The sequence below is a fragment of the Leptosomus discolor genome, unplaced genomic scaffold, assembly GCF_034619465.1.
Source record: "Leptosomus discolor isolate bLepDis1 unplaced genomic scaffold, bLepDis1.hap2 HAP2_SCAFFOLD_45, whole genome shotgun sequence".
NCBI classification, from domain to species: domain Eukaryota; kingdom Metazoa; phylum Chordata; class Aves; order Leptosomiformes; family Leptosomidae; genus Leptosomus; species Leptosomus discolor.
Genome location: NW_028237842.1, coordinates 1,650,807 through 1,665,024, shown reverse-complemented (window position 1 = coordinate 1,665,024; position 14,218 = coordinate 1,650,807). Strand labels below are relative to the sequence as shown.

The following is a 14,218-nucleotide window of genomic DNA, read 5'->3' as shown; positions in this document are numbered from 1 at the left end:
AGTACAAACCGGATCCCCTCCCAGTACAGACTGGGCCCTGTCCCGGTACAAACTGGGTCCCCTCCCGGTACAAACTGGGCCCTCTCCTGGTGCAAACATGGCCTTGCTGCGGCTCACCAGGACCAGTGAACCCCAGTGCCGGTAGCCAGGCAGCGTGGGGCCTTCCGATGGCTCCCCAGGACCAGTAACCCCCAGTGCCGGTCGCCAGGCAGCGTGGGGCCTTCCCATGGCCCCCCAGGACCAGCCGCTCCAGACCCCTGAGTCTGACGCTCCCAAAAACCCTCCTGGTGGACGTGCCCAGTAGCCACTGAGGCACGGACCCATCTGAGGGGAAAGCTGAGCACAAGACCCCTTTACTCCACAGGGACACCCCCTTGTACCCCCCCGAGATACTATAATTAGCAACAAACCTCTTTTTATCCCCCACTGAGCCGCTTTCTTTCGTCCCAAACTGATTTATACCCTCCTGCAAGGCCTCCTCACCGTGGTGTTCCCACAGCTTCTCGCCCACCAACGCTGGCTCCTTCCACAGGTCGTTCCTGACTTGACTCCTACCCAGAAAGCTTCCCAGAAATTGTGGCAAAACAGAGAGAAAGGGAGGAAAATATCCAGCGTAGAGCTACCCGAGACTGTCATCGCTCAGGGTCTAAGAGAGGAGGACGTCGCCCTGTTGGGGAAGGTAGAACTCGTTGGGGTTGCTGCTCAGGTTTGGCTGAGAGCTGCTCTCTCTCTTGAAAAACACACACAAAGAATTTTTCAGAATTCCCAGAACTTCATTCTCCACTGAAAATTCCGACGGTTTGACAGCGCCGGGGTTCAGTGTGAAGCGAATAAGCAGGGAAAGGGTGCCTGTGTTGCCAAAAACCAGTCTCTCCTCTCAACTGCAACAATCCACATGCTGCAATTGTTCTTCCTGACTGACCGAAGGTGCCACAAGTCAGGGCTTTCCTCCCGTTTCTTCCAGAGAATGGCCTTCTCCCATAAAGGGGGTAAAGTGGCTGCCGGATTTCTCCTGGAAAAAGGAAAGAGGGGAAGGAAGATGGTTACCTCTGTGCTCGCTGCTGGGGCAGGATGAACGCTGAGCGACCATTGGAAGGAACAATTGTTCCATCAGAGCAGCCACTGACCGGAGACATTTCACGTCCTTAATCTGGGTAATCACTGCTTTCTCCCCAAAACTAAAAGACGAGCGTTTTGGTGACCTTTCAGCCACGTGAAACAGGCTTCCATTAGCAAGCAAGGACACCGGAGGTTGCTTTCACCTCACTCCAATCACTTGGTGACTACTCCCACTTTTTAAGAGAAGGGTGCTGTGAAAAACCAAGTGTGGAGAGAGGAACCACAAACTCGGGCAGTAGTCCTCATGTCCTAATTCTGTGCAAAACTGGGAGGGATCCAACTCAATTTACCTCTTGGTCTTTCTGAACCGGCGGGTGTGAGTTTCTGTTGAAGGTGATTTTGCCGATCTTGAAGTCGCGGTTGGGGATTCCTCTGGAAAAGCAGCATAAAAGTACGATGAAAGGAGAAATTTTGTACCTCCCATCCACCTGAACGAAGCGAGGCCTATTCTGTGTCAGTCAGAATTGTACCATCGCTGGCTGTGAATTTTCATCCCCAAGTAATTCTAGATGGAAACTATGGAATTATTTCCTAAAGGGAGGCATACATGGCACGGAGGAAATCATCAGCTCCTGGACCTGCTGTAGAAGCTTGGTTTCCACGTTGCCTGTGGTCTCCACAGGGCCACGGACGTGCTTTTCCACCAGGGTTCAAGATTTCCCGTGACACCACGTTTCGCTTTAGGAAATGGGCAGGGCTCCCTCCAGCCCACCAGACTCGGCGAGCCTGCTGCCTCTCCCCACGTGTCTTCCCCAGAACCGGAGTTGACTGAGAGAGTTTTGGCAACGTCGACTTAGGATCTGCACCTTCAGCAGTCAGGGATGTCACAGTCAAGTCTAGAAGACCAGACTTGCTTTTCTAAACGCCAAATTAGGAGGATGTTTATATTGCAGGAGCAATAGGATCCTTGTTTATATTGTTTAGGATCCTTGTTTATATTGCAGGAGCAGGAAAAAAAAGGGAAAACCTCCACTCAAATGCTGAACCTTCGCTTGCTGACAAGGGAACGAGATGGACCAACCTTCGAACGGCTCCTGGTTTAGCTGCTGATGGCTCAACACCTTCCTTCTTGCTGTCCAGCCTGTACCCAGGACCGGAGAATGCCTGTGTGCACAGAACGAGGTTTAATTTAATTGAAAGCAAGCTGCACAGGGCTGCTCTATTCTGTAAAAGCTTGCTATCCATTTTATTCAATTCTTTGGTTCAGCAGTTTTCTTTCTGGCGTGTCAAAGAAGCCGCTGACCCCTGGGGGTGTGGATGTTTCCATCGCCTGGTTCTCGCCTGCCCCTCAAACGACAGCAAGTCGTGCCCTTCCTGGCCGTGAGCAAAACAAAACACGGGCAGAGACTCGCCAGCGAAGCGATGAGCCCCTCTAAGATCAAGTATTTTGCAGTTTATATGAGTACTTTGCAGTTTATACGAGTATTTCGCAGTTGTTTGGAGCAGCTTTCCCTCACCCTTGCACATCATGGGAAAACGGCAGAGATGGGGGACTTACGTGAAAGCCTGCATCACTTGCATGTCTGCTGGAGTTTCCTTCAGCGTCCTGTGAGGGGAAAAAAGTGACTTCCTCGTGTTCCTGGTGCGATGTGCAGAACACACAAGAACAGTTCCACGTGTTTCTGACCAAATAAAACTTTAGAATAATTCTGTGCAAAATGAGAATAATTATCTTTCTGAAACCAACTGTTGGTACACAACCACCTCCTCAGTAACACAGGAAAAAGCATCCGGTAAGGAAAGGTCAGCCTTAAGAAATCCTTTCGGGCAAAAATAAACGATGTTGGAGCTCCCCGTTCCCTCACAAGCAAGGCTGGTTGTCTAGAGGATGCGTTTGTGGAGAGCAGAAGCTTAACTTACTGTGGTCTCTTCGTGTTGTGCGCTTCCCTCTGGTTCTTTGGGCCCCACGGGAGCAACAAAATCCACCTGTTTATAGAAGCAGCGTGAAAATAAGCATGAACGATATTTTTCTTTGGATTGTAAGGTTTAGAGCACTGTTTCTTCAAACTCCACCAACTATCACTCCGTTTTGATCAAGAAAGAACTGACGTCTGCCTGTTAAATATTTTAACTTAAAAGTGAAAAGACTAAACCTCCCAGGAATGAGTCTTAGCACAGAAGTGGGACAGAGCCTTGAACCAGCACCCCACAATTCTTTGAACCAAGAAAAGGCTGCTCTATCAAACTCAGATTCTAAAACACCTTGAGGACAAACACGGCCCCCGAGGCATGACAGTCACCTGAGGGGACATGAAGTGCAGCTCAGGACCACAGCCGTGGTCACAAAGGCACACGGGGTTCTCTCAAACGAGTCCTCTTCCCCGTCCCATCTGACTTGACCTTTCCTGCCCCGTCCTCAGAGGTGCCCGGTGGGCGATGCTGTCACTGACTAAGATGCCCTCTCCTTTGGGGAGGACACAGGCTTTCCATGTCAGCTTGAACTTACCTCGAGATCACAGTCTGTGATGGACACGGCCTTCTCTGGTTTGGTCTCCACCACCTGAAGCTCATAGATCTGAAAGAGCAGTGAATATTTCAAGACGGCCCATGAAAGAGCTCAGCCTGTAGAAGAAAAGCATGGCAAAACCTTTCCCTTCAGACAGCTTCAAGAAAATTGAAGGAAGTGCTCCCCTTACTCGACGACTGGATACTACAGGACCTCCACAGAACATGACCGCAAAGATTTTTTTGCCCTAGACACAAGATTGCTGTATGGTGGAACGAGAGAACCTGCCTTTTACTGTACCTTGCTGCGCTCTGACTGTACCTTAATCTGTGTTTTTGAAAGCAAATTACAAATGTAGGATAAAAGTGAAAAAGAGCTTGTAAGAACATCAGCAGCACAAATGTGTGTTTTCTCATGAGTCAACAACCAGCCTAAACATCATCTGTGTTGATTGTTTTAGCATCGACATCGAAGAGCTGAGCTGAGTCTGCAGCCCCAACGGATCCAGTGGGCACAACACTCACCCATGGAATCGCTTCTCAAGATGTAGCCGAGGTACTTGTGCAGTCACAACAGACTGTACGGTGTCTATATCTAATATACTGTACCTTTTCGTTGTACTTGATGGCAATAACATCCCCCGTAGTGAGACAAGGGTAGTTTCTCAAGGCGTTTTCTAATCTTGGGAGGATGTTAAGATGAAACGTTTGTCTTCGATGCAACACCAAAGCTTTAAAGCTACTGTGTCATTAAAACCCTGATCCTTGGTCCCTCAAGGGTGGTTTAGAACCTTTTAGTAAACCTTAGGGTGTTTATGTTTTTCTAGAGAACACTCAAACCCATTGGACTTTCAAGATTCACGCTTGTGCCCTCCAGGTGACGCTTTGTGCCAGCAGTTGGCGTCATCTCTGTACGTAAGCCCTCCATCCTTCCAGGAGTTACTGGAGGAGTGTGAGCCACGCCTGAAGAGCGAGCTCTGCCTCGTCCTTCCATTCAGGAGAAAACTTGTGCCCCACTCTGTAACCGGTAGGAAGGATACACAGCTTTGACGCTGGTGATGGAAAGAAAATCTGGGCTCTGGGGCTGAAATGTGGTGGAAGTACCCACGGGAAGACGGACGCTCTCCACTTGTACCAGGCCTCCCTCTTCCAGCAACAAGTTCTGCATCATCTGCGAGAGTGAAAACAAGGACACGAACCACGATCAACGAGATCTCTTTCCTTATTTTCGCTGGGGCCACCGCCTCCCCTGAAACGCACCAGTCGGCCAAGTTTTCTTTTCAGGAATAACTGCCTTCAGAAGCAGTCTGCTTCACTTACGGAGTTAAACTGGGGGAAGGAAACCTGGCTGAAAGCTGTGAACGTGACTAGCGAAGACAGGCCCGGCCAGGACACCTCCCACCTCTTTAATACCAAACTGGCAACTCATTTGACCTGCTCTTCGGGTTTGGACAAGGGAGACAACTCACCCAGGGCGGAAGGTAGCAGACACCCTCCTCAGCTTCAAATCCCAACACTCCACAGTGCGTCACTCGGTCCGCCTTGGTGTTTGTGAGCCGGAACAGCATCGGGCAGGGGATGTCAAGTTGGACTGGGGAGAAAGGAGACAAAAACGTTACTTGTTGACAAGCCACTACTGCGTTCCTGAAGTTTGAATTTGGAGATTGAACATGAGCCAGTGAACGGGCCAGGCTACAGCAGAGGATTCCCCTCCTGCCATCATTGCAGCTCCTCAAGACTATGAACCCTGGAGAGAACGCGGACGCACGAATGCTGTCATCGCACCGAGAGCTCTAAATGCCTCTCCAGCGTTTCCCCAAGCTCAGAGATAAGCAGGCAGTGGGTGTTAGCAGAGGAATCTGTTGCTCTTCTGTCCTTGTGCTATTATCAGTTACCTCCTACCTCATGGGCTTTAACAGGCCCCGCCTCTTTGAAAATCAAATCCCACCTAAACTGTTTCCTCAAGGAAATTCTATTCAGGTTAGAACTGGAGGGGGGGGAAAAACCTCCTTGATTAAAAAGGCCAATAAAACCATTTATACTATTGATTTGGTTATCTTTTTTTCCCATTTCAAAGTTAATTATCACAAATTCTGTTTTCAAAACAAAATTGGTTCCGGACAAGGGCGTCCAGCACCAGCAGGTTATGATTAAGAATTTACTACATGAATGGTAACCGTTGTATTGAGCTCTTAATAGTTACTAAGGCCGATTCATGCCTCGGGTAGCCCAACACTTCAGATGTCTGTACTTGAAGACAGACGATCCCCATGGATTCTGACAGACAAAATAGTTCCATAACACATTTTTTGAACTAATTAGTCTCATAGTCTCTGTTTAAGTCAGAGTTTAGTAGGTAACTAAAATACTGTGGTATTTGCTTAAGCATTTGCTCATGCAAATAAAATATTCACTTACTGAGTTGATCCAAAGCAGACAGTGGCATCATTACTGCAGAAATGAGGAAGAATGTAAGGTTAGGAAAAATAGGATCGTCCAAAGAGTACATAACATACAATTTTATCATTCCATTTTCTAAAATTTCTTCTGAAACAAAAAAGGAGATTCTAACATCTCCTGGAAACTTGTTTTTTGAGCCACAGATTTCAGGATAACCAGTCCTGACAAATAGACCTGCTTGCATGGAGATTTCAGAATTTAATCAGAAAAAAAAAAGAACAAGAAGACAAGGTTTTACAATACCGAGTACGAACGAAAATGTTTCCTAAAGGCAATTTTGTTTGTTTGGGCTTATAAGCGCTCTTAAATCAACGCCAACTCAAAAGTACGTAGCATTAGTCTGACAGCTTGAAAATTCTGTTGGGTGATCGATTCTCTTTGCTCAAGCTTAGTGAGGTACAGCAAGGAGGGGAAAAACATCCTTAATCATAAATTCCCATGGCTCCTAACAGGCCTAAGGTTTTAACAGGAGACTTTAAAAAAGAAGAATGTCTTCTTCTAACACTCCTAAACCAGGACTCACGTGGCAGGTTTTGTAACCACGCACTAACGCGGTAAACCCGTCCTCTTTTGTCCTCAAAGCCACCCCCAAACACTCTGCCAGCTCTGGCCACAAAGCCAGCAGGATGTTTCCGGGAAGTTCAACGACGTTCCCCCAGCCTTGCCCAAAATCTGTCCTGCTCCGTGTCACCCACAAATGTTCTTCCAACAGGTTGTGAGTCAAAATGAAGCCCGCACATACTCTTCCCGCCGTTCTCCACGTTGGAGCTGGCGTGAGGCCCAGGAAGCACGAATGTGGAGAAGCAGCAGTACTGGGACGAGAACTGGTGGAAGAACACAAAGAGGAGAGTGTGTGAATAGGTGTCTGCCGCCGAGCGAGGTGTCGCGGCGCTCACCGGAGTCTTATCAAGCTCAGCCAAAACCGCGCTGAGGAGCTGTCAGGTTGATGTCCCTGTCAGCGGAGGGAGATGACACCCCCGGCCAGGGGGGTCTCGCACCTGCTGACGTGGCGACGGCTGCGGAGGGCTGCTCTGGTTGCTCGGCCCTTCTCCAGGCTCCTCGTGCTGCTGCGGCCGCTCCAGCCTCCGCCGGGGACTCACTGAAATGGCAAAGCAAACCCTTCACCGGCGGCACAAGGAGCAGCGGCGGCAGCCAAAGCCAGCGCGGCGCCTCTGGTGCAGAAAGCACCAGATTTAGGATTTTAGGATACTGCTTAGAAATCCCTTTACTGTTCCCATCTTGATTTGAATATCAAGAATTCTAATTAGTGGATATTAATAGGAGAAACTAATGATTACTTTGGGAAAATAAGTCTCAAATAGGATAAACGATCAAATATAAAATAAAATCTGTATTGCCAATGCTGCTAGCATACCCCTGTAAAGTCCCAGAGCTACGGTATTCATTAACCCATGATCTGTTAGTGGTTAGAAACAAGGACAGTGTGTTGTAGTCCAAGATGTCTGCTGGACAGGATTTATGATGGTGCCCATTGTGTGTAATCTTTGAATCATGAGGAAAGCAGGTACGAGCCAAGAGCCTACGAGCCAAGGACATGTTCCTTGACCAAACATGGTCAATTTGAGGAGCGGTCGAGACCTCCGACTCATGGGCCACCTACCCAAATGATACCCCCTACTCACAAGGGAACAAGAGAAGACTACGACAGAGGCTGCGCGCTCATTTGCATCAGGAGCGAGAGAAGAAGAACCAATCATCGAGAGGATGATAATGAATATACATTGATGATATTTCACTGATATATCATTGATACATATCAATGATGACTGAATATGTACGAATTGAATATATAAATACTTGTTGATTGCAACGTGCAGGCGGCCATTATGGGGAAGGATCCCACATCCCCGCTGCGCGTCGTTAATAAACGACGTCTCTACTGGTCTGTGTGTGGAGAAGTTTTTCTTCTCCAGATTTGCAACACCTCCAGCCGAGCAACCCCTGGGACCAGCGCCCCACACATGTCGCAGCTCCCGTTTCCCAACCCCACTGGCAAAGGCCCGGCATGGGTTGGGCTGTTGGCCCCCGCTGCCCTGCGAAGGAGGGACGGCCTCTCTTCTACGGGCCCTAGCCGCCCGGGGAGGGGGGATGCTTTGCACTCACCTTTTTCCGCGCGAGCCCGGCGCTTCCTTTTGCTCGGGGGAGGTCCCACAGGGGGGGACGGTGACTTCTTGCGACGTCCAGACCTCAGCTGCATCACAGCAACAGAGATGGGGCGGCGCTGGTGCAGTCGCAGGCTGTCACAGAATCACACCACAGTGGGGGTTGGAAGGGACCACTGGAGATCATCTAGTCCAACCCTCCCTGCTAAACCCCCTTACAGCAGGTTGCACAGGAGTGTGTCCAGGCAGCGTTTTGAGTGTCTCCAGGGAAGGAGACTCCACAACCTCCCTGGGCAGCCTGTTCCAGTGCTCTTGTCACCCTTAACGTTCAGGTTGAACTTCTTCTGCTCCAGTTTGTGCCCGTTGCCCCTTGCCCGGTCACTGGGCACCACTGAAAAGAGCCCGGCCCCATCCCCTTGACACCCACCCTTGAGATATTTCCAAGCGTTGATGAGGTCCCCTCTCAGTCTTTTCTTCTTCAGGCTGAAGAGCCCCAGGTCTCGGTCCTCCGCTGCCTGTGGCAAACACACCACTGAGTTGGGGGGCAGCCGTGCGGGCAGATGAGTCCAGCTCATGCCATGACGTCACAAACGCCCCGGCTGTGACAGACAGACATTCCGGAACCCTGTGGTGGCCATGGGGATGGCCAATGGGGGTAACTGGGCCATGGCAAGGCCTGTCACTCCTGTCAACAGTTTCCTTACAGATGAGAACTGGAAAACGCAGCAGCTTTCGGGCTGTGCCAGCAGTCACAGGGAGGCTGGAGCAGCCTTCATCCTCCTGGGTCCCATCAGGGCTCTGGCCACAGGCTTCAGAGCCAGCTCTGTACCCCCGCCGTGACCGGTGGAGCAGGGTGAGCAGGGGTATTTGTGGCCAAACTGTGGATGGACTGGTGTGGTGGGTTGACCCTGGCCAAAATGCCACTTGCCCACCAAAGCCACTCTATCACTCCCCCTCCTTAACTGGACAGGGGAGAGGGAAAAAAACATAACAACAGGCTTGTGGGGTTGAGATCAGGACAGGGACATCACTCGGCATTTACCATCATGGGCAAAACAGACTTGACTCCAGGAAAATGTAATTTATTACCAATTAACTCAGAGAGGGGTAATGAGAAATAAAACCAAATCTTAAAACATCTTCCCCCCACCCTTCCCTCCTTTCCTGGGCTTAACTTTGATCCCGATTTCTCTCCCTCCTCCGCGCCGAGTGGCGCAGGGGGAAACAGGGAATGGAGGTTGTGGTCAGTTCATCACTCTGTTGTTTTCTGCTGCTCCTTCCTCCTCCGGGGGAGGACTCCTCACACGTTTCCCCTGCTCCAATGTGGGGTCCCCTCTCACGGGAGAAAGTCCTCCCTGACTTCTCCAGTGTGAGTCCTTCCCAGGGGCTGCAGTTCTTCGTGAACTGCTCCAACGTGGGTCTCCTCCATGGGGTGCTGTCCTTCAGGAACCAACCGCTCCAGCGTGAGCCCTCCTCACAGGGTCACCAGCAGCAAACCTGCTCCAACGTGGGCGTCTCTCTCTCCACGGGCCACAGGTCCTGCCAGGAGCCTGCTCCGGTGCAGGCTTCCCACGGGGTCACAGCCTCCTTCAGGCATCCACCTACTCTGGCCTGGGGTCCTCCATGGGTTGTAGGCAGTCATCTGCTCCACTGCCCATGGGCTACAGGGGGACAGCCTGCCTCACCGTGGTCTTCACCACAGGCCGCAGGAGAAACGCTGCTCTGGCACCTGAAACATCTCCTCCCCCTCCTTCTTCACTGACCTTGGTGTCTGCAGAATGTTTCTCTCCCATACTCTCACTCCTCACTCGCTCCAATTCCTGCTGCGCAACGCCTTTTTCCCTCTCTTAAACACGCTCTCCCCGAGGCGCTGCCACCATCGCTGATGGGCTCGGCCTTGGCCAGCGGCGGGTCCATCTTACCGCCGGCTGGCATTGGCTATATCTGCCATAGGGGAAACTTCTAGCAGCTTCGTACAGAAGCCACCCCTGTAACCCCTGCTACCAAAACACACACACACAAACCTGTTACAGTCATTTAAAATGCCCTTTGTTGGAACAAACACTGCGCACAACGAGACAATCACTGGACTGGGTTCCGTCCCTCAGATGTTGGGAACACTGAGGTCACAGCACCATGAGAGGTGGTGGTGCAGCAGGCTGTGCAGATCCCACCCACAGAAGGATTATCCCATTTTGCTCCTGGGAGCTCTTTAAGTGTTTTCTGACAGGGAAAACCATTCTGGTCATAGTTTCCACTGCTTTAAGCTGAGCTGTTCCCTTGGGGTGTTGTAACGGCAGTTTCAGGTCAAGGTCAGCACATGAGATTGGCCTCATCACCAGTAGCTTCCTGCAGACTTTTCTGTTTCCTTCTCAGCCAGGGAGGGTGGCATGGGAAGCACTGAACAGTCCTCAAGCCAGCCCGAGGACTGCATTCACTGCTTCTGCCAACGGTCCCTGCAGGCTGCGTTCAGAGACATCATCCCTTAACCAAAAATCCCCGGTGCTGGGGGACTGCCCCGACAGGGGCCTCACCCTGCACCTGGAACAAGCCAGACCCAGAAAGGCTTTGGATTGATTTGGAGTTCTTTTGCTGTGGCAGCGAGGCAAAGGCGGGCTCCAGAGCCAAGCGTGGTGGGACCTGAGGAAGGGCGCGGTTGTCTTGAGACTTTGAGGCCTTTGCACAGAGCTTGTCCCCGCTGGCGGGGACACTGCTCATGCTCAAGACGAAGGTCTGGCAACCCTTGTTGTTGTGCTTGTCCATCCCCCACCCCCCCTCCCCCGCCATGGCCCCCCAAGGTCTGTCCCTGTCCCAGGTGCTGCGTGCTGCTTTCTGGGTCTGGCTGTGTCTGTCCTGGCTCCCGTGCCAAAGGGCTCCTTCCCCTGGGGAAGGGAAGGGGATAGGGGAGTCACCCCCAGCCATTGCGTGCCCCTGACTTGCTGCCCTTCAGGCTGGCGGCCTCTGATTTGGGGCCGAGCAGGGCTTTTGCACCCCTTGGGTGCCCTTTCCCAGTGCCCCCTGCAGTCCCTCGCCCTCCCACACAGGCACGGAGCCGTTCTGGAGAAATGGCATTTAATGGCAACAGAGCAGAAGTGTCATGAAATCTCCTCTAATATAACAGCACGCCACTTACCACCATAACCTGTCCCCCGCCACGGCCACCTCAGCCCTGCTGTGGCTCTAATTTTCCCTTGTCAGATGACATCTGGCTACCAGAATCTTGTGATTTCTGCGTCAGTTTGGCGAGGGGCTCCTCCGTGGCGAGGGACTCTTCCGTGGCGAGGGGCTCTTCCATCGCTTCTTCGCCTGCTTTTCTAGCCCACGAGGCTGGGACGTTCCAGGCTGCGGTGGGGGCAGGTCCGTCCCCATGTTGCAGCACAGCTCCCAGGTCTCCCTCCCAACAGTGGTGGGCTCAGCAGAGTGGCTGAGGAGGATGTCGCTGCTTGGGGGCATGTTGCTGCCCACAGGAGGCCCCACTGGGGTGGCCATGTCAGACATCTTGAGGCTTTCAAACTCCTCACCATGTCCCTGACGGTGGTGGGCTCAGCAGAGTGGTTGAGGAGGATGTTGCTGCTTGGGGGCATGTTGCTGCCCGCAGGAGCCCCCGCTGGGGTGGCCGTGTTGGAGATAGTGAGGCTTTCAAACCTCCTCACGATGTTCCTGACAGTGGTGGGCTCTCCTTCTTTGGCTTGCCCAGCCGTGGCTCCTCCTCTTTCTGCCAGGCCGGAGAGCAAAGAGGGTGGTCGCTCGAGAGGCATGTCTGCCTGACGTACCATCTCCACCTTTACGCCGCGGTGCCCAAGCTCATCTGAACACAGCTCTGGAAAGCAAAGGCATGAGGGATGACACGTGTTGGGCTTGGTTGAGCTTTAAAAGTCGTGACTCTGCCCAATGATTCAGCAGGACAAACTACGTGCCAAGAATGTGCAGCAGAAGGACTCCTGTGAAGTAAACCGGCCAAAACCTACACCCCAGCTGAAGAGGGACATTGTTTGGATCTGTCGGCCCTCTGATGCCGTGTGCTCCGCAACCCCTGCTGCCCTCCTCGTGAGGGACTCATGGCAGATGTTGTCACTGTGGCTGAAATGGACATGAAAACCATCACAGCATGCTACCTGTCTGCACATAGGCGTGCTCTCTGCCATCCTCGGGCTTCAGCGCTTTTGACTCCAGCTGCACCTGTGCTGGCTGCGTGGCCAGGTCTGTCCCCTGGACTTCTCTGTGCCTTTGAGTCTGAGAACCCTGATGTGGGCTCACCTACACAGGCGGGAGGAAAAAAAAATCCTTCCCAGGTTCCTTTCCGTATCTCAGTGGTGCTCCTTCTCCCCAAAGGTCAATGATGACGATCGCCCTTAACCCCACGAACTTGCAGTTTGGGGCCCTGACCCTGAGGAGGGAGTGGTGGGCTCTGTGCCCCACAGGGCTGTTTGCTCCAAAGGCTTGTGCTGCCCCCTTTGGGGTGACACTGGCCTCGGGACCTGCCCCACAGGACACCGCCCCAGCACCCTTCTCGGCTGCTCTGTGATCCAGAAAAGCCGCAGCCGAGCACAAGTCATCTGCGTGGTGCACAGGGGACACAGGCTGCCCGTCTGTGCTCTCCACCCCTGCACTGGCAATTTCTGCCCAAACGCCATCAGGGAGAAAGGGGCCTGAGTCTTGATGGCTTCCCACCCCGGAAAAGCTTACTCTTCTAAGGCCTCTCCCACCCATACACACCGCCAAGGTTGGAGAAATGGAGCCACTGCTTACTTTTGCCTGGCACCGATGGTCTTGTCAGTTAACATCACCAGCTGGAGAAGAGAAGAAAGGCCAAGTGAGAGAAACTCCTCTGATGGCCTATGCTAGAAAGCAGAGTCCCTCTCCCGACCCGTCTGGAACACCGAGGACACTTACAGTTTTACAGAAGCCCAAGACCATCACGAGGAGATTCATCAAGGGCAGTGCGGTCACTCGCGTCTCCTGGGCTCCGCTCCTTTGCCTGCGCACAGGAAATGGACAAAGGAAGAGCTCTGTGTCACTGAACCTGGCTTTGCTCTTTCCCCTGTCAGCTCGTCCCGCACCATTTGCGTCAAACCGGCCGAAAAAGAAGTGCAGGCACAGAAGGAGCAAGCGGTGACAGCCGGCTCGTCTTGGCCTTACTTTACCAAGGCAAGGCTGAGAACCCGGCCAGTACTGCCCCGCAGCTGCCCCAGCAGCACATGTACCTCTCCCCCAGCTCTCGAGCTGCCTTTCAGCTGCAGCCACGGCATCCCACCCACTGCCACGCTGACGCCAGAGGTCTGCTTCTCCAGCGGGGCTTACCTGAGGATGGCGTCCAGCCAGAGCTCTTTCATCTCTTGCGAGCTGCAGAAGAGAGAAGAACAAGTGTCACGCCCTGCTGCCACCAACTGGGTGCAATGCTGCATGCCGCACAGGGGAAAGCCCCGACCGCTGGGATCAGGTTCACCTCTCAAGGGGTGATGTGTTCTTCTAGCAGAAGGAGAAGACATCAGGCTGATGCCTCTGCTTCCCCCCATTCCCTAAGGGCCCCTTTCCCTGCCTGCAGCAGTGCCTCAGTCCCAGCAGCTGGAGTACATGGACAGCAGGGCTGTCCTCCCCGCATCATCCAGGAAGGGGGCTGGAGCCGAGCCCTGGGACCTCGTGCCACTCTGACACCAGGAAGACCTAGCCAAAAAGCTGTTCCTCCCTTCTTCTTGGGCCTTCCCAAAAAGAGGCTCCCACTGTGCCCGAGAGCTTAGGGACTGACAGGGGCCGAGCAGGGGCAGTAGGATCAATCGTCTTTCTGTTCTCTTTGCGCAGAAGAAGAACGTCAAAGCCAAGAAGGGTCTGCTCGCCACCGAGCCTCGTCTCTCCAGGAGTCCCTTTTGATCCTGCAGCTCTACAGCCTTTGGGATGACCCTGAGCTGAGGAGCACCGTTGCAGACACGGGGCTTCTCCAGAGCGGGGAACGACAGCCCAGCTCTGCCAGAACTGCACCTGGGCTTTCCTGGGACGGAAGGGGATCGGTCGACTCTGTCTGCACACACGCACGCCCCGCACCCAGCCCACGCTTGGCCTCAGCCCTTTGACAG

General features: G+C 52.8%; 1 protein-coding gene across 1 annotated transcript; it reads right to left on the bottom strand.

Annotated features, from left to right (window-relative positions):
• Nucleotides 1-937: 937 nt before the first annotated feature.
• LOC147412681 (ubiquitin recognition factor in ER-associated degradation protein 1-like) lies at nucleotides 938-10,934 on the bottom strand. Its single transcript, XM_086481152.1, has 15 exons — nucleotides 10,682-10,934; nucleotides 10,172-10,211; nucleotides 8,149-8,282; nucleotides 7,023-7,123; nucleotides 6,767-6,959; nucleotides 5,983-6,015; nucleotides 5,034-5,155; nucleotides 4,605-4,735; nucleotides 4,174-4,246; nucleotides 3,566-3,634; nucleotides 2,980-3,045; nucleotides 2,618-2,665; nucleotides 2,141-2,223; nucleotides 1,410-1,491; nucleotides 938-1,012 (listed from the first exon to the last, which is right to left on the bottom strand). The coding sequence occupies exons 1-15, from the start codon at nucleotides 10,932-10,934 to the stop codon at nucleotides 938-940; spliced, it is 1,503 nt and encodes a 500-aa protein (XP_086337278.1).
• Nucleotides 10,935-14,218: the final 3,284 nt, after the last annotated feature.

What these genes read in the sequence shown, in the direction of transcription:
- LOC147412681 (XM_086481152.1), bottom strand. Translation starts at nt 10,934, where the DNA reads ATGGCGGGGGAGGGGGGGTGGGGGATGGACAAGCACAACAACAAGGGT. An exon ending in CGTGGAGAACGGCGGGAAGA is followed by an intron (nt 6,016 to 6,766) that starts GTATGTGCGGGC and finishes TCATTTCTGCAG; the next exon opens with TAATGATGCCACTGTCTGCT. An exon ending in TCACAGACTGTGATCTCGAG is followed by an intron (nt 3,046 to 3,565) that starts GTAAGTTCAAGC and finishes TTCTATAAACAG; the next exon opens with GTGGATTTTGTTGCTCCCGT.